At 37.4% G+C, this 25,805-nt stretch overlaps 1 protein-coding gene across 2 annotated transcripts in view; it reads right to left on the bottom strand.

Moving 5' to 3' along the window:
* The window catches only part of Ints4 (integrator complex subunit 4), a 102,981-nt gene extending 78,914 nt beyond the window's left edge, over positions 1-24,067 (bottom strand). Inside the window, exons 1-4 of one of the 2 annotated variants that reach the window (XM_015477371.2) lie at positions 23,794-24,067; positions 19,034-19,228; positions 16,285-16,402; positions 8,643-8,749 (exon numbers count right to left, since the gene is read on the bottom strand). In XM_015477371.2, coding sequence (XP_015332857.1) covers positions 8,643-8,749; positions 16,285-16,402; positions 19,034-19,228; positions 23,794-23,847 — 474 coding nt within the window. In that variant the 5' untranslated portion in view covers positions 23,848-24,067. Of the gene's footprint in view, positions 1-8,642; positions 8,750-15,857; positions 15,905-16,284; positions 16,403-19,033; positions 19,229-23,793 lie in introns of those variants that run through there. The other variant, XM_015477372.2, reaches the window with a different exon arrangement.
* Between the last annotated feature and the right edge of the window lie 1,738 nt (positions 24,068-25,805).

Genomic DNA, 25,805 nt, shown 5'->3' with positions numbered 1-25,805 from the left:
CAAATACCACATTAACCAACAATCAAATAAAAACATTATCATGGGCTGGGGTGGTAGCTCAGTGGTAGAGTGTTTGCCTAGCATGTGTGAGGCACTGGGTTCAATTCTCTGCACCACATACAAAAAAAAAGGTCCACTGATATACCACCTAATAGAATGAAATAATAACTACCTCATATCTGTGATATTTTTGCCTAATATGGAAAATTTAAATCTAATCATGAGAAAACATTAGACAAATTCAAGGTGGCTCCGCAAAATAACTGTCCCATAATTTTCAAAGTGTCAAGGTCACAAAACCAAGGAAAGACTCAGGCATTATTCCAAATCAAAGGAAACTAATCAGATATGACAACTAAAATGCAACATGTAATTATTAATTGGATCATTTTCTATAGAACATTATGAAGGAACAAATGGTGACATCTGAATAGGGTCTGAGGATTAGACAGCGGTAATGTGTCATTATTAATGTCCTGATTTTGATGGTTGCATTGAGGTTAGGTAAAAATCTGTCTTTGTTTATAGGAAACACGTACTAAAGCATTCAAGAATAATGGGGCCCCAAGTTGATAACTTACTTTCAAACAAAAAATTCACAGAAATAGTAATTTTGATACAAATTTGAGATTTTTTTAAAAAATAAAAATTAAATTTTATAAACAAGCAATAAAGAATTTAAAAAGCATAGTTGCATAAACATTACAAAAGCATTGCAGTGCCCATAAGAAAAAGTGTAATTTAAGACAATAAAAGGAAAGGGGCAGCCATGGTAGAACTTCACCCACACAGGTACAGTAAATACCTTCAGGAAGAATATAGGAAGCTTTGCAGAGAAAGTGATTTCATAAATTATTCCATATCTTAGCTAAGAGGCAAAGTGACACAGTAGAATGAGCACATACTGGAATCAGACAGATCTAGGTTTGATTACTGGCCCTGCTACTTAGGACCTATGTGATCTTAACCAAGCCCCTTAAGCTTAATTTGTAAAAATAGGAATAATATTCCATACTACAAAATTTTATAGCAAATGGACTAAATTAATTCACTTAATAATTGTTTTATGTAAAATTAGCTAATAGCATCTGGGACATAGTAGACATTCAGTAAGTGCAAGCGTCTAAATTGAACCTGACACTTGGAATCTTGGAATGCACTTAAAAAAAAATTTTTTTAAACCTACTTAAGAAGGGCAGGAAAACAATTATAAGAAAGATAAGCAGATAATAGCAAAGAAAAGAAAATGAAAATGAAAGCAAAAAAAGGGGACCAACTACATGAATAAATCTGCAGATCTGGGACACACACACACACACACACACGAACTTTCTAGCAACAGCTGTCTAACAGCAGGACAATCATTAGAGGCAGTAAGCACTTATTAATGTTCATATCAGAGATGCTTCAGTGGAAGATTCATGAATTAAGTGGGGACACCTACACTTTCAGTAGAAGCCATATCCTATGTGAAGGTGGGGTGGGCACACAGGGGAAGGGAACAAGGAAAATCTTATGGGAAAGCTCCTATTAAAAGAAGGGGTTCTCAGAGTGGTAATTTATTATAAAAATGGCACAATCAAGCACTTTAGTTCAGCTAATTCTTTGCCTCGGAATTATTCAAACTACAAAAATGTGAAACATACACCCTTAGGTCCCCAAAAAGACTTACATACAGTAAGGGCTCAAAATAATCCATCAAAATAAGATATTAAAACTGAAAAATGAATGAAAACTTCCAGATATCACGTGGACAATGAATGTCTTTGTCACTGTTAATAAATTAGGTTTTTTTTTTTTTAAGATTTACATGTTTTCTTTTCTTTTTTTTAAATCTTTATTTTTATGTGGTGCTGAGGATCAAACTCAGTGCCTCGCATATATGAGGCAAGCACCCTACTGCTGAGCTACAACCCCCAGCCCCTGGGACACACACACATGAACTTTCTAGCAACAGCTGTCTTTTTTTTTTTTTTAATTGCTTGTTTACATTTAGTATAGAAGTATCATTTCTCAAAACTAAAAGGCTGACTGAATCATCTGCTCCTGAAGGTTGCTACCACTGTTACAAATTCTATATTTGATTTTCAAACAAATTAAAACCTTCTAGCTCTACTAAGGTAACCAGGCAACAATGACGCATAATCAACCTATTACCAAACACTAAATCTTATCCCAATAGAGAGTCTAAATCACACCCTCATGGCAACAATTACAATCTTATTGTATCCTTCCTCTACACGTCACTTCTTACATCACAGCCACCATCATTAAGAACTTCCAAGTGTCTGCAGATGCCATTTCCGTGTTTACACTTTACTAAGCTACTGAAGTGCTATAATTTTTCATATTAATGGGGTGAGTAAGCAAACCATTTCCAGTAGTAAAGCCAAATTTTGTCAAAAAGAAATAAAATACACAGTTAAAACTTTTCTACAGAAAAAAAAATCAACGGTTAAGTATATAAAGAAGAGAATGGTATTATGACAAAAATAACTGATTTATTTAGTTTCGACATTTTTAAGCACAAATAAGAATTCAGTATACTCTGTATGCAAATTATTCTAATGGATAACCTAACAAACCACACATAATAAATTGGGTAGAATTTTGCATATGCTAAAAATGGTTTATTAGCCAACCACAGTGGTGCACATGCCTGTGATCCCAGCAACAGGCTAAAGCAGGAGGATCACAAGTTCAATGCCAGCCTGGGCCACTTAGTCAGACCCTGTCTCAAAACAAAATAAAAAGGACTAGGGATATAGCTCAGTGGTAAAGCACCCCTAGGTTTAATCCCCAATACCTCAAAAAAGAAAAATGAAAAATGGTGAGGGGGAGGGGTGAGGGGGAAATGGTGGGGACTGATATCAACCAAATTATATTGTTAAAGTGTGTGCATATAAGAATATATAACAATAAATCCCATCATTATGTACAATTACAAATCCACAATAAAAAATGTGGGGGGAAAAATAGACTAGGGGTGCAGCTCAACGGTAGAGTGGCCTTCCGTTCAGTTACCACAAGAATCAGGGGAGGTGGTATGTTTCTACCAAGCTGCAGTCTCAGGAGTTTAAGGTACTTTTGCTATATTATTAAAGGAACAGAACAGAAATAGAGACTGAGAGAAAAGGAGAAATGGAGACAATTAAGCTAAAAGGAAGTCTTATGAAGAAAGATAAATCTTTGTTCTCTCAGAAAAATCTTCACAAAGAAAGCAGAGACACTCCCAATTTCCATTATGAGGTACTACACAGGAAAAGAATGATTTCCTAGACAAAACTGAATTATGTGCAATACTCAAAGACTGTATGTTCCCTCCAACAGTGTACAAGGGTTCTCTTTTCTCTCCATCTTTGCAAACACTTACTTTTTATCTTCTTTGATGAAAGCCATTCTAACAGATGTGAAGTAATATCTCATTATGGTTTTAATTTGCATTTCCCTGGTAATTAATGATGAGGAACATTTTTTTTCATGAACATGTTGGCCACTAGTAGGTCTCCTTTTGAGAAGTTCTGTTCAGGTCCTTTGCCCATTTCTTAACTGGGTTATATTTGTTTTTTATTATTGAGTTCCTCACATATTTTGGAAATTAAATCTTTTATCAGTTGTATGGTTTGCAAATATGTTTCTCTATATATGTTGTCTATTTCTTTTGTTGTGCAGAAGCTTTTTTAGTTTGATATAACCACATTTGTGCATTTTTGTTTTTATTACTTGTGCCTTCAGATATCAAAATAATAATTGTTCAGACTAATATCAAGGAGCTCTTCCCTCTGTTTTCTTTCAATAGTCTTAAAGTCTCAGATCTTATGTTTTAAGTCTTTAATCCATTTGAGTTGATATTTGTGGCAGTCTAACCAATATCCCCAGCAATCATTAATGAATACACACACCGTCCTTTCCCCACTGTGTGGCATACAATGTGTTGGAAATCAATTGACCATAAATGTGAGTGTTTATTTTTAGGCTTTCTATTCTGTTCCATTGGTTAATGTATTCATTTTAATGCCAGTTCCATGTTGGGGTTGTTTTTGTTTTGTTTTCTGGTACTGGAGAGCAAACTCAGGACCTTGCATATGCTAGACAAGCACACTGCCACTGAGCTATGGCCCCAACCCTGCCATGTTGATTATAACTGCTTTATTAAATAGATTGAAATCAGGGGGATGTGATGCCTCCAGCTTTGTACTTTTTTCCCCTTGTGATACTGGGAATTGGACATACACTTGCTTTGTGCATAGTAGGCAAGTGCTCTACTACTGAGTCATATCCCCATCCCTTCACCTCTTATTTTTGACACAGGGTGTGGCTAAGTTGTCCAGGCTGGTCTCAAACCTGCCATCCTCAGCCTCCTAAGTAGTTGGAATTATAGGCATTTGCCACTACATCTGATCTACCATGGTAAACTTTTTAATAACTTTATCAACATATAAATTACATACAATGCAATTCATAAAATAAAGATATGTAATTCAATGGGTTTTTAGTATATTCACAAACATACATGACCATCACCATAGTCACTTTTCAAACATTTCCAACATTTCAAAGAGACAACCCCTTAATAAAAAGACACTCTAGTTCGTGGCTCAGTGGTAGAGCACTCGCCTCACATGTATAGAGCACTGGGTTTGATCCTCAGCACCACATAAAAATAAATAAAAGTATCGTGTCCATCTACAACTAAAAAAATAAACAAATAAAATTATTTTTTAAAAAAAGACATCAATGTGAACCATTCTGCTATCAACCTCCTATCTTTCTATCCATCAGAGCCCAAAGCAACCACTAACGTATTTTATTTACCTACTGTTGAAATTCAGTGTAAACAGAATCATATAATCAAGTTGTACCATGTTTTGGATATTTTAAATGGCCAAATAATATTCCACTGTATTTTATTTTTATCAGTTTATCACTTGATGATCATTTAGATTGTTTAACTTTTTTAAAAATTTTTTTAGTTGTTAATGGACCTTTTTTTATTCATTTATTTATATGTGGTACTCAGAATCGAACCCAGTGCCTCACACATGTTAGGCAAGCACTCTACCACTGTGCCATGATTCTAGCCCCAGTAGTTTAACTTTTGATTATTATGAATAATGCTATTCACACATCAAGTTTCATGTAAACATGTTACAGTTTATTGGTAGGTACCTAATGACTGACAGTTTTGAGCACCTTTTTTAAAATTTTTTCTTAATATTTTTTAGTTGTAGTTGGACACAATACCTTTATTTTATTTATTTATTTTTATGTGGTGTTGAGGATCGAACCCAGAACCCCACACGTGCCAGGCAAGCACTCTACCACTGAGCCACAACCCCAGCCCCAGTTTTGAGCATCTTTCTTTTTTTATTTTTTTTTTTTAAGTTTTAGGTGGACACAATATCTTTATCTTACATTTACATGGTGCTGAGGATCAAACCCAGCGCCTCGTACATGCTAAGCAAGCACTCTACCTCTGAGCCCCACAATGCCAGCCCCCAGTTTTGAGCATCTTTACAGGCTTATAGATCATTTTTACATCTTCCTTGGAGAAATACCTATTTAGATATTCTGTCCACATTTTAATTGGGTTATTTATATTTTTATTATTGAGTTGCAAGAGTTTAGTCCCTTGTTTTAGATATAAATATATATGAGTTACAAATATTTTTTAACATTTGGTGGACTGTCCTTTCAGTTTCTTAATTGTGCCCTTCAGCACAAGTTTAAACACTAAAATTCAATTTATTTTGTTTTCTATTCTTACTTGTGTTTTTGTCATATCTAACAATCCATTCCAAATCCAAGGTCCTGAAAATTTCCTGATACATTTTGTTCCCCAAATGGTTTATAATTTTGTTTGTTTTATTTAGGTCTTTGGTTGATATTGAGTTAATTTTTGTATATGGTGGTAGAATAGTTACCAACTTCATTCATTTGCATATGAATAGCTAGCTGACCTGACAAAATGTGTGCAAAAGACTATTCTTTCTCCATTAAATATTATTGATACCCTTGTTGAAAATGAATTGAAATAAACCCAAATACACATGGGTTTAGTTCTTCACTATCAATTCTATTCCACTGAACTTTAGGCAGATACTACACTGTCTTGATTACTGGTGCTCTGCAGTTAAGTTTTAAAATTGGCAAACATAAATTATCTTAATTTTTTGTTCTTTTTCAGTTATTTTAGCTTCCTTTAAAAAAAGCTCCAGGGCTGGTGTTGTGGCTCAGTGGTAGAGTGCTTGCCTGGCATGTGTGAGGTAGTGGGTTCAATCCTCAGCACCACATAAAAATAAATAAATAAAATAAAGGTCATCTATAACTAGAAATATTCTAAAAAAAGAAGAAGAAAAAGAAAAGACAAAGAAGAAGAAGAAGTCAGGCACAGTTGCTCACACCTGTAATCCCAGCAGCCTAGAACACTAAGACAGGAGGATCGTGAGTTCAAAGCCAGCCTCAGCAACTTACCAAGGCACTAAGCAACTCAGTGAGACCCTGTCTCTAAATAATATACAAAATAGGGATAGGGATGTGGCTCAGTGGTGGAATGCCCCTGAATTCAATCCCTGGTATGAAAAAAAAAGGAATAAAAAAAGAAAGAAAAAAAGAGAAAGAAAGAAAGTTCCATATAGCTTTCAGAATATAAGTTTTATAATTTTTTTTTTTTTTGGTGGAGGTGGGTTACTGGGAATTGAATTCAGGGGGCACTCAACCACAGAGCCAAATCCCCAGCCCTTTTCTATATTTTATTTAGAGATGGTGCCTCGCTATTGCTGAGGTTAGCTCTGAACTCACAATCCTCCTGCCTCAGCCTCCTGAGCTACTGGGATTACAGGCATACACCACTGTGCCCAGCAAGTTTTATACTTTTTATTCTTTATTTGTTTTAATTTTTATTTAATTTTTGGGTACCAGGGATTGAACTCAGGGGCACTTGACCACTGAGCCACATCCCCAGCCCTATTTTGTATTTTATTTAGAGACAGGGTCTCCCTGAGTTCTTAACGCCTCACTTTTGCTGAGGCTGGTTTTGAACTTGTGATCTTCTGGCCTCAGCCTCCCAAGCCGCTAGGATTACAGGCATGCGCCACAGCGCCCAGCTACTTTTTATTTTTTAATTGCAGTACTGTAGATCGAACCCAAGGCCTCAGGTATTAACCTACATCCCTTTTACTGTTTTTTTGGGACAGGGTCCTTCTAGATTGCTAAGGCTGACCTTGAACTTGCAATTCTCCTATCTCAGTTTCCTGTGTGCCTGGGATTACAGGCATGTGATACAGTACCCAGTTTAGATTTCCTAAATTTATTACTAAATAAAGTCATGTGTCGCTTAAGGATGGAAATCTGAGAAATACATGGTTAGGCAATTTCAACACTGTGCAAACATCGTAGTTTACTTACACAAACCTAGATGGTATACCCTACTATTCACCTTGGATAAGGGAATATATAACCTATTACTTCTAGGCTACAAACGTTTATAGCATTTTACTGTATTGAATACTGTAGGCAAAGATAGGTGCAGTGGTACACACCCATAATCTCAGTGACTCAGGAGGCTGAGCAGAAGGAATCTCAAGTTCTAATCCTGCATGGGCAACTTAGCAAGACTCTTGTCTCAAAAAGAAAAATAACAAGGATGGGAGATGTAGTTCAATCCCTAGTACTACAAAAAATATTGAAGGCAACTGTAACACAATGATAATATTTCTGTACTAAACATTAAAAAGGCATAGTAAAAATTGACATAAAAGATAAAAATGAAAAAGATCTTTATAGAAAATAAAAGAAATAATGTCTGGTTAAAAAAAGAAGATAAAAATGGGTGTTGGAATGGTATTAGCATATGTAATACCTTGGATTCAATCCACAGCACTGCCCAAAAAAAGATTAAAAAAAAATAATAATAACATACTATGAACTAGTCATGATAGCACACGTCTGTAATCCCAATATTTCAGAAGGTTAAGGAAGGAGAATCACAAGTTCAAGGCCATTACTGTCAACTTAGTTAGAACTTGTCTCAAAATAAATAAAATAAAAAGGGCTGGGGATGTTGCCTAGTGGTAGAGTCCTGCTGAAGTCAATCCCCAGTACCAAAAAAAAATTTTTTTTCCCCAAACAGTTGCTTTTGTCTAGTTGTCCTATTCACTGAAACAACAGACATAATAAAAAGAATGTGAACTTTGGAGTCAGAGAAACCAGAGTCTACATGGCTGGTTTACAAATTCCTACTAGTAAAAACTTGGAAAAGTTAGATCCTTTAAAAGTCTCAGTTTCTACCTCTGTAAAACAGGGATCTCAAGAAGTTAACTTAAGAATCATGAGAGCCAAATGAAAAATTGAATACAAAGCACCATAATAAGAAAAGTGAATTATAAACACAATATACATAGTAGTTACATTCTGAAATTATTTTCATTTCTTTGGGCAGGAGGAAGCAGCTCATTTTATAATACTTCTTTTATTCCTAACTCAATACCAAGGACAAAAATAGGTGGCTCTTAAAACCATTAAGAGACCTTGGCAACCCTCAGTTACAGGTTTAGAAGATGGATAGAAGCACACTTTTCAGCTCCAACCACCTGCCCATATAATGCAAAAATGTTGAAGAGAAAAGACCAATATACTCTTACCTTGCAGGCCACATCAACTAATCGTGTCTGAATAGCTTGATTCTCTGGCAATTTAGTGCCAATTGCAAGCAAAGTGTCCAGGAGTTGAGCTAGGACTTGATGAGACTCTAGAAAAGAAGAAAAGTTGGATTTCAGAATCTCAAAAGGAGATCAAACAGAAACTAATTTACTTTGTTAAAGAATTCAGATTTAGCTGGGTGAGGGGATCCACACATATAATTCCAGCTATTTGGGAGGCTAAGGGAGGTGGATTAGAAGTTTGAGACCAGCTTAGCCAACTTACATGAGACTTTCTCTCAAAAATTTTTTTTGAATTTAAAAAAAAAATATTGGGTATGCAGCTCAGTGGCACAGTGGGTTCTATCCCCAGTACTGCAAAAATAAATGAGTAAATAAAGCAAAAAGCACTAAGGTGTAGCTCAGTGGTAGAGAGGTTGCCTAGCATGGGCAGGCCCTGGGTTTAATAGCTAGATCCAAAAATAAATAAACAAACAAAGAGCCAAATCCAAGTTTCTTATGCAGATTATCTTCTTTGTCTAATTGTTCTTTCATGTTCCAAAATATGGGTCTTATGATTTATAAGAGGATTTTTAGGTAGCAGTCAGATGATCAGTTTTATATTAATAATTATTTTATGTAAATAATTTAGTTTACAGAAAAATTGCAGTTACAATTGACATATGCCACTGTTTTATGTTACTAATGTCAAAATTCTCTTTAAATTTAGTTTGTGAAACAATTAATTCATTTAACAAAAATGTAAAATCATAATTTAGATTTCATGAAGCAAATATTGTCCACAATGGCATGCATGATATATAAATTATTAAGTCTTGGGAAACACTGATTAAATCACTTCTTAGTTAAAAATTCCAGTAATAGTACATTGAACATATCTGTTTACTCTTTCCTAAAACTAACATAAGAGTAACATATTCTTACTAACATAAGAGAAAAGAAAGTAAAAGGGGAGAAACCTGAAAGACTAATGAAAACAGAAGAAAAAAGGTAAACAGGTGAGGAAAGTCCACAAAATTTTCAGAGGGAGAAATTGAAAACTAATAGAAATAGAAAACTAATAGTAAATATCTGAGATAGGTATCACTACAAAGCAAATAAATTCTAGTTATATCACCCCAAAAAGGCTCATTTAAAAAAAGGTGTGGTGGTACACACCTGTAATTCCAGCAATTTGGAGGCTGAGGCAGGAGGATTGCAAGTTCGCAGCCAGTCTCAGCAACTTAACAAGCCCTAAACAACTTAGCAAGACTCTGTCTCAAAATTAAAAAAAACAAAAAGGTCTGGGATTATAGCTCAGTGGTAAATCATCCCTGGGTTAATCCAGTACCAAAAAACAAACAAATAAACAAAAAACGATGATGAGGCAGGGATTTGCTTGACATCTCTGTAGGAAACAGTTCAATCCCTGGTCCTTACCTGTCTTACACAGAAGTGATCACTGAAACATTTATTCTGTACAGAAAATGAACCAGAAAGAATGCAACTTGGGGGGATACCTTCTGAGGACAAGGAAGAGACAGAGGGAAGAACAGAAGATTAAGAGAGAGTAGACATACCAAATCATAAAATGCTCCCTCCCACCTTCCCCCAAACCTCCCTTCAACTGCTTTGGCTCCAAGAACACAGGCTTCCTCCTAGGAGATTCACAAACATCTAATTGCAAAAACTTACGGACCCAGGAAAAAACACCAACAAAAAACTAACACTTAACAGTCCTCCAAAGACATGCAGAAAGATCCTATAGTCGAAGTTACAGTTGAAAAGTCTTATTCTTGTATATAAGACTACCCATCAGGTTTTTCTTTTTTTTTAATATTTATTATTTTTTAGTTTTTTAGGTGGACACAATATCTTTATTTTATATTTATGTGGTGCTGAGGACCGAACCCAGTGCCTCATGCATGCTAGGCGAGCACTCCACCACTAAGCCACAATCCCAGCCCCTACCCATCAGGTTTTCATGCCTCATCTTAAATTTAAATGCAACATCAAAGATAACCAAGAAAAACCACAGGGTACAGTGGCACACTCCTGGAATCCCAGTGGCTCAGGAGGTTGAGGCAGGAGGATCCTGCCTGAATTCAAAGTCAGCCTCAGCAACAGCAAGGTGCTAAGCACCTCAATGAGACCCTATCTCTAAATAAAATATAAAATAGGGCTGGGGATGTGGCTCAGTGGTTGAGTGCCTAAGTTCAATCCCAGGTACCAAAAAAAAAGAAAGAAAACCCACAATTCCCTCTGAGGGAGGGAGGAAGGACAGCATCATGCAGTGGTGCACACCTATAGTCCCAGCAACTAGGAGGCTGAGGCACAAGAATCACAAGTTCAAGACCAACCTCTATAGCAAGACTCTGTCTCAAAATAAAAAAGGGGAGGTATGGGGACACAGCTCAGTGGTACAATCTCCTGGGTTCAATCCCCAGTACCAACCAACCAAACAAAAAATACTAAAAACAAAAAAAAAAGCCCTCAATATAAAAGAAGGCACAAAGAAAAAGATAGGAAATGAAGACATCTCTAACACCACCTTTTAACTTATTTCTTCAGAATTAACTTCCATGAAATGTTAGCAAAGGGAACTGAAGGTCTAACTCAGTAGTAGAGTGCTTGCCTAGCATGCACAAGGCCTGAGTTCAATTCCTAGCATGGAAAAAAAGCGGGGTGGGGAAGAAAAGCTAGTTAAAGCTTTTGAAGCCTCTGACTTACCTCTGACAAATCAGAAATCTAATTTAAATCTTTAGTCTCTCTCCTGAATTTCTGATCTGCATAACTTGTCCATCTCCACATGGACAATAAATGATACCTCAATATCACCAAACCTAATTGCTCAGAATTGCCAAATTCTTTCTAAAATTAGACTTGATAATTTTATGCCGGTGCTCAAAAAACTTTACATGGTTCCACTGCCTACAAAATAACATTCAAATTCCTCAGCACTCAAGACCACCCTTTGGCTTCAAAACAGTTTACCATTCATTCTCTGGTGATCTTATATAAAACTGTTCAGTTCTTAGCCAGACCCCGTGACACATGCCTGTAATCCCAGCAACTTGGGAGGCTGAGGCAAGAGGATCCAATATTTGAAGCCAGGCTCAGCAACTTTGTAAGGCCCTAAGCAACTTAGCAAGACCCTGTTTCAAAATAAAAAAGTAAAAAACCAGGCTGGGGTTGCAGCTCAGTGTAAGAGTGCTTGCCTAGCATGTGTGAGGCACTGGGTTTGATTCTCAGCACCACATACAAATAAATAAAATAAAGGTCTATCAACAACTAAAAAGTAAAAATAAATAAATAAAAAGTAAATAACCCCTGAGTTTAATCCCCAGTACCAAAAAACAAAACAAAAACTTATTTAGTTATTTAAATATCTCTTGTATTTTCCCAACTCTCTGCCTAGTAGTATCATAATGTTGTCTTTCCTTGTCATAACTTTCCCATCTGACTTTTAAACCCACCTCGTCTCTCAGCCTTTCTAGAATCATATCAGTTAGCATTGATCTCACCCTCTGCTCTGCTCCCACAATACTAATTATACTTACTCTAAAACATACTTTGTGTGTGTTTTAATAGGCAACAGAGAGGTAGATATATACAATACTTTCAAAGTACCTACTCTAGTGTTTGCCAAGAAGTCAAAGGCCTCATATATGTACAAAAATGAAATGGAAAACCTTTGGTCCACAATGTGCATCATGGGCTGGGGGTATAGCTAAGTGGTAGAGTGCTTGCCTAGCATGCACAAAACCCTGGTTCAATCCCAGCACCACTCCAAAAACAAAAGCAAACAAAACAATGTTCATTACATTCTTGGAATTAAAAGTACATACTAGACTGAATAATCAGGAAACTCAATCCTAAATCTATGATTTTAGCAGTCACTTTATCTCACTGTTTTTCACTTTCCTCATCTACAAAATAAAAAGCTTTAACTAGATCATCTCTATGGTCCCTGGGCTCTATCTTCTATGCATCTCAGTGTGCCAGGAACTTGAAACCCAGAAAAGACCTACATCAAGTCTCTTAGAGACAATTATGAAACAGAATTAGAAAGCTTAGCAAAAAACAAAATAGCCATTTGCCATGAATATCACATAATCTGAGTCCCTTTCTTTTAAAGATTAGAATGAGGTTTTTTTCGAAATATTTTCTTTCTCTCTCTGTGCTGAGCACAGTGTGCAGAGGATTACAAATTCAAAGCCAATCTTGGTTAGTGAGAGTGTCTCAAAATAAGATTTAAAAAGGGATTGGGGATGTACCTCAATGGCAGACTACCCTGAATTCATTCCCCAGTGCCACAACCACAAAAAAATAAATAAATAAAATAAAATAAAAAATAAACAAACAAACAAAAAACTGTCTCTCTCTTATGCTTCTATTTTGGAGGTAAAGCATTTTAGTTAAAGCCTGGTGTATATGAAAAATCACTGTATCAAGTTCTCAGTTCTACTACTACTCAGCTAAATAAACCAACTCATTTCCACCTCTATGGACGTAGTTTCTGTCATCCACAGGAATTAGACAAGATGATTTCTATAAGGTCATCATAGTTCAAAAACTCTATGGAATACTCACTCTTAAAATACGGAGTTTTTCCATGACCTGTACCATGAAGTTGCTTGGCTAACTTTTCTACCTAGAATGTTTTCCCCTATACCTGACTTGATCCTCAATCCCACCCACAGCAAGCACCTACTAACCCTTGAACTGTCATCTCCCATGCAGGTATTAGAGGAAATATTTATGGGAAAAAGAAAAAAGATACTTCTCTTTTGAGTCAATGTAATTGTTTCCATGCTTTAAAAAAATGTGCCCGATGAAACAAGACCATTCAGTTGTAAGTTGAAGCATAAACTGAATTAATTCATTTGAAAAGCAATATGGTAAAATATAGCAAGGGTCATTAATATTAGTATGTTTGAACTCTCTTGTTCAATAATTTCCTTCTTAGAAATTTATCCTAAGAGGGCTGGGGTTGTGGCTCAGTGGTAGAGTGCTCACCTAGCATGTGTGAGGCACTGGGTTTGATCCTCAGCACCACATAAAAATGAAATAATGGAATTGTATCCACCACCTAAAAAATTGTGTCTACCACCAGCTAAAGATAAATATAAAAAAAAGAAAAAAATTTATCCTAAGAAACACCAGAGGGCTGGGGGTGTGGCTCAAGCGGTAGCGCGCTCGCCTGGCATGCGTGCATCCCGGGTTCGATCCTCAGCACCACATACCAACAAAGATGTTGTGTCCGCCGAAAATTAAACAATAAAAATAAATAAAAATTATTAAAAAAAAAAAAAAAAAGAAACACCAGAAATTGACTCTATTTTTTTTTTTGCAACTAGCTAATAACAACCAAAAAAATTATACACGTGGTGTTTAATATGTTATCAACACCACAAATATTATGATGGTATATAGAAACATGGAAAAAACTCCATATAACAAAACACAAAATTGTACATTTACTAAGTACAGTCACATAAATTGTATATAAGTGAAAAGTAATATGTAAAATGAAATAAGTTGTTTGATAGAAAGAGGAGGAATATCTTTTATTTCTTATATGCCAATTGTTGGCATTTCAATAAAATAGATCTCTCCTGAAGGGGCAGGGAAGATTCATTGTTTTTGCAAATGAAAAATGAAATCAAAATTCAATACAAGTAAAATTTTAGTTTGAAATTTTTTCTTATAAAATTCTCAGCTTTGACCAATGACTTATCTTTATTACCATTAAACAGTTGTGCATTAAGTGTTAAGATCTTTATTATCATTAAACAGTTGTATAATAAATGAATCTAGATAGTCTAAATTAATCTCTTATATTTTCAGAATCTCTTTAAGATTCAAATATTTATATCCTAAAAGAAATAAAACTGAGGCTGGGATTGTAGCTCAGTGGTAGAGTGCTTGCCTCACATGCATGAGGTCCTGGGTTCGATCCTCAGAACTACATAAAAAATAAAAAAATAAAGATATTGTGTCTATCTACAACCAAAAAATATACATATTAAAAAAAAAAAAAGAAAAGAAATACAACTATTCTTTGGCCAGGCATGGTGTGGTGCCCGCCTGTAATCCCAGGCTGAGGCAGGAGAATTGCAAGCTCAAAGCCAGCCTCAGCAATTTAGCAAGGTGCTAAACAACTCAGTGAGACCCTGTCTCTAAATAAAATACAAAAAGGGATGGGGGTGTGACAAGTTGTTAAGCGCCCTTGGGTTTACTCCCTGGTACCAAAAAAATAAAAATAAAAAGCAATAAAACTATGCCTGTAATCCCAGAACTTTAGGAGACTAAGGAATGAGGATCACAAGCACAAGGCCAGTCTCAGCAACTTAGCAAGAACCTGTCTCAAAATAAAAGTAAAAAGAGCTGGAAATGTGCCTAGTTGTGAAGGACTCTGGGTTTAATTCCTATTATGGTTAAAAAAAAAAAAAAAAAAAAAGAGAGAGAGAGAAAAAGGGAGATAAGACTATATTTAATTCTCAGGTAAATATATGTACATGGTTTTATTAAATCATCCTCATATTCCTTTTGAATAACAACCAACATAAACATTTATTCTTAAATTTTATACAAACTGGGCGCAGTGGTGCACACCTGTAATCCCAGCAGAGCCTGGGAGGCGGAGGCAACAGGATCATAAGTTCAAAGCCAGGCTCAACAACTTAGCAAGGCTCTAAGCAACTAGAAGACTCTATCTCTAAATAAAATATAAAAAGAAAGCTGGGGATGTGGATCAGTGGTTAAGTGCCTCTGGATTCAATCCTCAGTACCAAAAAAATAAAATTTTATTCAAAAGGGCCAGGTGTAGTGGTGCATGCCTGCAATCCTAGTAACTCAGGAGGCTGAGGCAAAAGGATCACAAGTTCCAGGCCAGCCTCAGCAACTAAGTGAGGCCCAGTATAACTTAACAACACCCTGTCTCAAAGAATAGATAAAAATGGGCTGGAGATGTGACTCAAGCGGTAGCGTGCTTGCCTGGCATGCGTGTGGCCCAGATTCGATCCTCAGCACCACATACAAATAAAGATGTTATGTCCGCCGAAAACTAAAAAATAAATATTAAAAAATTCTCTCTCTCTCTCTCTCTCTCTCAAAAAAAAAAATATATATATATATAGATATATAGATATAGATATATAGATAAATAGATAGATAAAAATAAAATGAAAAGAAGCCAGGCACAGTGGTGCACACCTGTAAATCCAGCAGCTCCAGAGGCTGAAATGGGAGGATCGTGAGTTGAAAGCCAGTTTCAGCAATTCAGTGAGATGCTGTCTCTAAATAAAATACAAAATAGGACTGAGAATGTGACTCAGTGGTTGAGTGCCCCTTAATTTAATCCCCAGTACCCCATAAAAATGTAAAAAATAAAATGAAATGAAAAGGGTTGGGGGTATAACTCAGTGGTAAAGCACCCCTTAGTTCAATCCTAGTACCAACAGGGGAAAAAAAAAAACTAAACATTTCTGCTCTGGCTATATAGTTTTTGTTTTATTTAGTGTGTGTGTGTGTGTGTGTGTGTGTGTGTTGCTGGGGATCAAACCCAGGCCCTTGCTAGGCCAATACTCTACCATTAAGCTATACCCCCAGCTCCTTATACAGTTTTTAAATTTTAACTTACTTTCATTCTGTAGTATGTTAATGGCATCATCTATAATGCAATCTGGCGAAAATCCTGAAGTCTTTGATAATAAACCCAACAATGATGCAATTTTCAGTCTCACAGATGGATCATTTTCCTTGAATAAAAGAAACAACTGTCATCTTGATGCTTTACTCTTAGCTAACCAACAAACAGGAACAGAATATGGGAACATAATATGCCAAAAGAGATTCAGAGATCCAAGTATTCTAAGGCTTCATTTCTGAAAAATTAACCTGATACACTTCAGGAGAGAGTTTTTTTCAATCAGTTTTTCCCCTCTTCCATTTTTGACACCCAAATACTGCAAAATGAATGGAAACTTCTATTTAATGCCTTCCTGATATCATTACCTTCTTACCAAAAATGTGCAGTTGGTACCTTAACTCCACCGTGTAGTCATGTCAGACTTAAGTCACAGCCACTTATACCACCAACAATGTCAGGCCTAAGCACCCAATATTGTTGCAAGTAACAGGCTCTGGAAGTCTCTGGAGAATCTTTTAATATATCTATTTTTTCTTTTCTTTTTTCTATTTTTTTTTCTTCCCGGCACTGGGGTACTTAAATCAGGGGCACTTTACCACTGAACTACATCCCTCAGCACCTTTACCACCCCCCTTTTTTTCAGGGGAGTACTGGGGATTGAACTCAGGGACACTCAACCACTGAGCCACATCCCCAGGCCAATTTTGTTTTTTATTTAGAGACAGGGTCTATCTGGTGCTTCGCTTTTGCTGAGACTGGCTTTGAACTTGCAATCTTCCTACAGCCTCCTGAGCTGCTGAGATTATAGGCATGCACCACCTCACCCACTTCCCTGCCTTTTTGAGACAGAATATCATCAAGTTGCTGAGGTTGGCTTTGAATTTACAATCCTCCTGCCTCAGTCTCCTGAATCACTGGAATTACAGGTGTATGCCACCACACCCAGCTTCTACCTACTTTTTCATTCAGATCATAAGATCCTAATTAGAAGACTGGGGCAGGCAAGTATAATTGGCTGAGTATAGGTCACCTCCCTAAGCCCCAGCTATAAGGTAGACTGAGATATAAGCAGACTGGCCATTTTAATTTTGATAATGAGACATGATCTCTAACAAGCACCAAGATTCCTGTGGTGAAAAATCTCTTCCCAAGACTAAAAGGAACATGTCCCTTTGTTCAAAATTATAATTAAGTGCATAAATAGCATAATAACCACCAATAAAAAACTGTTCAAAAAATATATGTGTAATGTCAGTGCTGAGATTAGGTAATATTTCTATACTAAAGACAAAAATTATTTAAATGTATGCTCAAAGGATGAAGGTCTTGCAAATAAGACCAACTCTTAACCTCCCACCTATTGTTTCTCAGGAGAAACCAGGTACAACAAAAAGACCTCAAGTGAAAGAAGGGACAATAGACATGTAGTCAGCAGAACTAAAATCCTGGCATGCTATCCTATTATACACAAACTTAGAAACATAATTTTTGTGGGAACTTAATCTTAAAGTATAAGATACAACAAAAACAGAAAGGGCTTTGCAATCGGCCAGACTTAGGTGTGACACTCAGTTCATTATTCAACATCTCTATATATGTGTCGTAAAGAGGTAATTAACCTCTCAGAACCTTACCTGTGAAATGAGGCTAATAATCTCAGAGGGCTACTGAGGGGAAATGACAAGCATAAAAATGAGCACACATTAGGCAGTCAGATAGTAGTACCCTAGTATTATTTCCTTCAGCTAATGTTGGGTTAATTCTTTTTTCTGGTTAGATTCTTGATGAGATTAATAAATAAAATATATTAAACTCCTAAAACTCAAAAGAAAAAACAAACAAGCTTTTACAAAAAAGGGCAAAGAACTAGGCATTTCTCTAAAGAAGATATATAAATAGCTAAAAAGTAGATGAAAAGATGTTCAATATTACTAATCATTAGGGAAATACAAACCAAAACAACAAAGAGATACCACCTCACAACCATTAGGATGCTACCATCAAAACAACAAAAACAAGTGTTGCCAACTATATGGAAATATGGGTGTGGTGGTGCACAACTGTAATCCCAGAGACTCAGGTGGCTGAGGCAAGAGGATCTCAAGTTCAACACCAGCCTCAGCAACTTAGCAAGACTCTGTCTCAGAATAAAAACTAAAATAGGGCTAGGGATGTACCTCAGTGGTAAAGCACCTCTGCTTTAATCCCCAGTACCACCCCACCCCACCCCGCCAAATTTTAAGAGTGGTTAGGGGAAAGATGGGATATAGCTCAGTGATAGAGCATGTGGTTTAGCATGTGCAAGGTCTTCGGTTCTAATTCCAGCACAACACAAAAAGAGAAATAAAGAATAATGGCTACTTTGCTAAGAGAGAGATATACATTGCAGTTAGATATGAGGGCCTTAAATTAGGACAGGAATAGCAGAAGAAGAGAACATTTCATTCCAGAAATGAATCTGGTTACAGAGGGGTCATAATTGATATTAACTCTTCCTTTGTGTTCCCACTGCTCTTTGTATATACTAAGCAAACAGTACTTGTCTCCATGGGGCATACTGTAAGCTTCCGAGGATAGGATTTGCATCTTTTATTATCTTTGTATCCATAGTGCCTACAAATGGAAGATAATAAAAGCTTGCCACATGAACACCTTCTTATTTATTTACAATAGTAACACAGTCTACAGACATAATACCATTCTTACACATAATCCCATCGAGTCCTCAAAATCTTCTTACCTTGTAATAATGTTCCAGAAGAATTCTGACCACTCCCTCTACACTTTCTGCCTCCACAGGCTTTCTGGCAAACTGGAGTAGGTACTGCAAAGCATCTGCTGGGGAAGTAGCTTTACACAAATCTATATGAAGTGCTGCAGATTTACTTGGTTTTGTCAGTCGAAGTTTCTTAGTAGCAATTTCCTCCTGTTGTTGCTAGAAGAGAGTAGAGAACATAAGATATTAAAACCTAATTGAAAACACAAAGTCTGCAAATTAAACTTTGCCTAATTTGATGGAAATAATTTTCCCTTATAGTAAATACTATATTTAGTTAATAGACCTAGCCTTACAAAAAACAGTATGTAAACTGGAAAAAGAGCACTGAAATGGTGACATGGCTGAGTCATAATTTTGCTTTCAATGACCTCTACAACTTTGGGCAAGTTACTGAATTTCTCTATGTCTCAGTTTCTTTCTCTAGAAAATGGGTGTACTAACATTCTGTTCTAACCTATCTCTATGGACTATGGTAGCTTTAGAATTAAGAGGCAACATAAATGATATACTCTATTCTTCTTCTTCCTAATCCATTCCTTATTAAATAAGATGTATCAAGAGCCAGCTGTGGTGGTACACACATCTATAGTCCCAGCACTTGGAAGGCTGACATAGGACAGTTTGAGCCCAGGATTTGAGACCATCCTGGGGACCACAATGAGATTAAGGAAGAGGAGGAAGAAAAAAGAGGAGGAGGAAGAAGAAGAAGGAGAAGGAGGAAGGAGGAAGGAGAAGGAAGAAGGAGAAGAAGGAAGGAAGGAAGGAAGAAGAAGAAGAAGAGAATATCAATTCTAAAAAAATATTGAGAATTTGCTAATGCTCAGCAAGCTCAGCTTCCCTTCTTAGAAAACTAGAACTGAATAGGACAATTTGACCACTGACAAAGAGAATAGCTGTAGGATTCAAACACATCAAGTACATTTTAATTCATGAGTTCATATTGATATTAAGAAAATCACTGTGATTTTTGGAACATCCTAGGGAACCAACTTAGCATCTTCAGAACTGGTAAATAAATGGAAAATAAGGTTTTCTTTTTTTTTTTTTTTTAATATTTATTTTTTATTTGTACACAATACCTCTGTTTTATTTATTTATTTTTATGTGGTGCTGAGAATCGAACCCAGAGCCTTGCACATGCTAGGCGAGCGCTCTACCACTGAGCCACAATCCCAGCCCCGGAAAATAAGGTTTTCATGCTAACTTTCCTACAACATTTATGCCTAGGGTAACTAATTTGTTGGTTCCATTTTTTTAATATTTATTTTTTTAGTTTTAGGTGGACACAATATCTTTATTTTTGCTAAGGATCGAACCCAGTGTCTTGTGCATGCTAGGCGAGCACTCTACCACTGACCCACAACTGCAGCCCCCAACCAGTTTTTTTTAACAAGATTACTCTAATAAAGAAAGATTGCTATAATACTGTATAATCACTTTGGCAACCCTAAATGAATGCTTGAATCTACTAAGCAATAATCATTAATGGCTGACGATATCCCACACAAAGAGAAACAAACAAAGATGAAACAGTCGTGAAGAGAAGGAGAAGAAGAAGAAAACAAAAATCTCCAAAACAGGGGCTGGGGATGTGACTCAAGTGGTAGCATGCTTGCCTAGCATGCATGAGGCACTGGGTTCGATTCTCAGCACCACATAAAAATAAAATAAAGATATTGCGTCCACCTACAACTAAAAAATAAATATTAAAAAAAAATCTCCAAAATAGACCTGAATTCAAGCTAACTTCCAAGATTAAATTTAAAAGAAACAGGGAACCGAGGAACATGTTAAACAACACCACAAATATGAAATCAGCAAAATGTAGGAAACTTAGAGGGCAAAGAAATAGTTTCTTCAACCACAACAAAAATAAAATTATGAGAAAAAACTAGAAGTGGACATTAAAGCCACAGATTAATAAAATTAAAAACCACATCAACCAACTGCAATATGTAGGCTTTTGCAACCTGATTCAAACTTGGAAAAACTATAAGACAATCAGGGAAATGTATATACTGATAATTAAGATGTCAATTTTGCTAGGGCATGGTGGTGCAGCACGGGAGGCTGAGGTAGAAGGATCATGAGTTCAAAGCCAGCTTTTGCAGCTTAGCTAGGCCCTAAACAACTTATGGAGACCCTATCTCTAAATAAAATACAAAAAGGGCTGGGGATGTGGCTCAGTGGTTAAGTCCCCTGGGTTCAATATCCAGTTCTCCACCCCAAAAAGTCAATTTCTTTAGATATAAAAACGGTATTGGGTTATTTTCATAAATCCTTAACTTTCAGAGATACATATTAAATTAGTTACAAATGAAATAATGATTTGGATGTGTTTGAAAAAAAGGTAGGGTAGGAAGACTAGCTGAAGTACAGATGACAATTGAAATTAAATGATGGCTACATCAAATTTAATAAACTATTTTTCTGTTTTTAGGGGAAAAAAGAGGAAATAAAACTAAAACTGAAGCCAGACATGGGGTCACATGTCTGTAATCTCAGCTACTTAGGAAGCTAAGACAGGACTATCACAAGTTTAAAGCCAGCATGGGCAATTTAGTTGAGACCCTTGTCATAAAAATTTAAACTTTTTTTTTTTTTTTTTGGTACCAGGGACCACTGAGCCACATCCCCAGCCCTATTTTGTACTTTTTTTCAGAGACAGGTCTCACTGAGTTGCTTAGCACCTCACTTTTGCTGAGGCTGGCTTTGAATTTGCAGTCCTCCTGCCTTAGCCTCCAGAGCTGCTGGGATTACACGTGTGAACCAACGTGCCCGGCTAAAATTTTAAATTTTTAAAAAGGACTGGGAATATAGCTCAGCAGTAGAGTGACCCTGGGTTCAATCTCCAGTAGGAGGGGAAGTATCAAGGTAAATCCCAAAGTATTACAAGAAAAACCCAACTAAGCAAACTAACTTCTCTATAAGACTATGTGCCCATACTACAAAGATGTGCCCAAAAAATACAGGAAATGACAATTAAGCTGTAAATAAAAACTGTGAGATCACAAAGGGCTTGGGAATTTGGTTTTAGAAAAAAGAGGAGTTCCTAATGAGTATAGAAGACTTGAAGACTTGATTTGTCAATACAATTATCTGTATTATAATCCTAGATACACTGTTCTGGCTCTCCTAAAAGGCAAGAACACAGTTATGTATTAGACTTTGTGGCCCAACACTTTTCATCATGCCTGGTACAAAGTAATTACTCATTCATAAACTCTTGTTTGTTTGAAATTTTTTATTGTTTGTGTGTGTGTTGCTGAAGACTGAATCAGGAGTGGTACATCCCTAATCTTTTTTTTTTTTTTTTTTTTAAGTTATACATGGACACAATGTCTATTTCGTTATTTATTTTTATGTGGTGCTGAGGATGGAACCCAGGGTCTAACATGTGAGAGGCGTGCGCTCTACCGCTGAGACACAATCCCAGCCCATCCCTAATCTTTTTTGAAACAGGGTCTCACTAAATTGCCAAAGCTGGTCTGGAACTTGAGATCCTCCTACCCCAGCTTCCAGAGTTTCTGGGATTAAGGCGCATGCCACCCGCGCCTGTAAAACATGTCAATCATTCGTTTATTCAACAAGAGTTTACTGCGGGACGCGCCACGCAGGTAATTTCAGCGGCTCCGGAAGGTGGGACAGTTAGATCGCGAGTTCAAAACCAGCCTCAGCAACTTAGTGAGGCCCTAAGCAACTCAGTGAGACCCTGTCCCTTAAAAAAGAGGGGGGGAGGGGGGCTGGGGATGTGGCTCAGTGATTAAATGCCCCTAGGTTCAATCCCCGGTACCAAAAAAAAAAAAAGAGAGAGAGAGTTTTTTGTAGGGCGCTGTGTGAGACTGTTTGAGCAACAATAGTAGGGCGCTTGCCTCACATGCCTGAGGCACTGAGTTCGATGCTCAACACCACATAAAATAAGTAAGTACAATAAATAGATAAAATAAAGGCATTATGTCCATCTACAACTTAAAAAAAAAAAAAGTAAAAATAAAGGGCTGTGGATGTGGTTCAGTAGTAGAGCACTCCTGAGTTTAATAACGGCAAATAAAGCCTGGGAAGCAGAACACCAGATGATTTGGAATCAGCCTCTTTAGAAACACATCAAGCACCTGACAGGGGCTTGGCCCACCTGTCTTTAAATAATTCCTACAATTCCGAGAGAGGAAAATATTTCCCTCCTTTTTAGGTGCGCTGTTCCACCACTGAAGAGCTCTACCCCAAGGAACCTTGCCTTCGAGTGTTTTGACTGGACCTCGAGGCATTCCACTTGACCCCTCTCCTAATTCTTGAATAATCTGCATATGGCCCAACTTGTCTCTGGGAGTTTGGGGGACCCAGTTGGGAGAAGCTCTGCCACTACCTGACAGAGATCTAGTATATCGCCGGAAGCCTCAATGTCAGTGTCCGTAAAACAAGGATGCAACCGTAAGTCGATCTAACATGGTTTTGCGAAAGAACAAAATGAGATAAAGGATAAAGAAAAAAAACTCTGTAAATTGTAAAGCGCTATTTGTTTCTTCTAATAATTTTTAAACGTCAGACCACACATATTCATAGAGGCTATAATCTAACACGCCCACTAACTTGCAGTCTCAGAGTACGTATGTCAGAGTGTCGGCACCTAATACAGGACGTGGAGCCTGCTTGGGGGGCCCCTAGGGTCCAGATAAACTTTACCACCCAGGACCGGTCCCGGGACCCTCTCTGCCGGAGCTTACCTGAACCACTTTAGTGAACTCCTCATAAACCCGCTTTTTAAGGTGCGCCGCCATGGCTGCCCCCGAGCCCTTTCGGCCTCCGTACACAACGACGTAGGCGGGATAGAGTAAGCGGAAACCCTTCTCCCGGAAGGAACCCGCCGCGATCCCACAAGGCCGCGGGGTTTCAGGAAAGAGGACGCTTCTTGCCGCTCCGCTGCCGCCCGGCTCTGCTTGCAGATTTAGCTAGCTGCTTTGACTCTACCCTAGGAGGAACGAAAAGGAGAGCTCTGCATGGAGGAGGCGGAGCTTCCGGAGGGAGAAGGGAAAAGAAGGAGGTTAAAAGGAAGAGGCGGGACGAGCCTCAGCTAGAGAGAAAACCTGGAGCTGCTTCAGTGCCATAATCTCAGAATTAAGGAAAGATGCTGAGATGTTTGAACCTTGAGGGTCGTTTTAGTTCAAACTGTGCTCCACGCCTACCCTACCCTGAGGTGCCTTTTCCTGCTCCCTCCCTCTTTTACTGCCAATCTAGCCCAGGAAACTTCACTGGTTCCCAGAATGGCTGAATTCGACCGCCCGACCTCATAAGAAATAAGCAAATAATTTGAATTATATGCAGTTTAATCAAACTAGGGATAAGCAGCTATATTGATTATACCCCATCCTACAGAAGCTGTTAAAATTTATAGAAACAAAAGTCAGTTTGTGCTAGACAGGACTTGTCAAGGGGCAGTTACTGTTCTCAGTTTCCTTGGAATCCCCCAGGCCAGGGGAATGGACAAACCTTCAGCCTTTACTCTCAGTGTGAGAAAATGGAGGATGCAGAAAAAGTTAAGGAAGTTGTCCTTAATGTCAATCTGTTTCAACTCCAGATACCCAAGTTACCCATCTTTTAAGGAATCAATACCTCGTCTGAGAGCTGGGGTACAGGATCAAGCAACAAAGTTTCAGAGTCAGGCACTGGCATTTGAACAAGTGGCTTCAACCATAAGTGTGTTTAAAATGCCTAAATTGAGCTGGGCACAGTGGCCCATGCCTGTAATCCCAGCGGCTCAGGAGGCTGTGACAGGAGGATCACAAGTTCAAAGCCAGCCTCAGCAATTTAGTGAGGCCCTAAGCAACTTAGGAAGACTCTGTCTCAAAAAATAAAAAGGGAATGGGGATGTGGCTCAGTGGTTAAGCACCCTTGAGTTTAATTCCTGGTATTTAAAAAAAAAAAAAAGTTAATATGGTTTACTTGAATAAAAATGGGAGGCTGGAAGGTACAGAAGACTCCAAATGCATGAAAGATGTCTACCCTCAGAGTCCTCCAACCTAATTTGAAAAACAACAAAATTTATTGTTTCAAGATAACCTAAGTGTGTTGGATAAAAGACTGGTTCAGACCTAAATTTCTTCAGGGTGTGTCAGAAGAGATTATTTTACAGCCAGTTTTGGTGGTACATGTGATCTGTAATCCCAACTACTGGAGGAGGCAGGAGGATTGCAAAGTCAAAGCCAATCTAGGCAATTTAGAATATGTCTCAAAAGGGCTGGGGATGTGGCTCAAGCGGTAGCACACACGCCTGGCATGCGTGCGGCCCCGGTTCGATCCTCAGCACCACATACAAACAAAGATTGTATCTGCCGAAAACTAAAAAAAAAAAAAGTATGTCTCAAAAATAAAATGAAAAAGGTACTGGGGTGTAGCTTGGTGGTAGAGCACTGCCTAGCATGTGTGAGGTCCAGGGCTCAGTCTCCAGCATCATTTACAAATATAAATACACGCCCCATATCTATTTCTCAGATCTGACATTACTAGTCACCAATCGTCCACTCTTGAACTAGCTAGGTCTCTGGCAAACTAGGAATGGGCCTGGGTTTTTAGTCCTTAAGGATCACCTTGCAAAGGGGGAAAAAAAAAAAAAAAAAAGGCACAGCAGGAAAAGGTAGAGAAGGATGGAGGAAATAAGTAGAAAATGTTTTAAAAGTAGCAAAGGGGTATCCTAGAATAACAGTGTAAACCTGAAAATGTGATGTGATGCAGTCCTATG

The sequence above is a fragment of the Marmota marmota genome, unplaced genomic scaffold (genome assembly GCF_001458135.2).
Source record: "Marmota marmota marmota unplaced genomic scaffold, marMar, whole genome shotgun sequence".
Taxonomy (NCBI): domain Eukaryota; kingdom Metazoa; phylum Chordata; class Mammalia; order Rodentia; family Sciuridae; genus Marmota; species Marmota marmota.
This window is presented reverse-complemented; position numbering and strand designations above follow the sequence as displayed.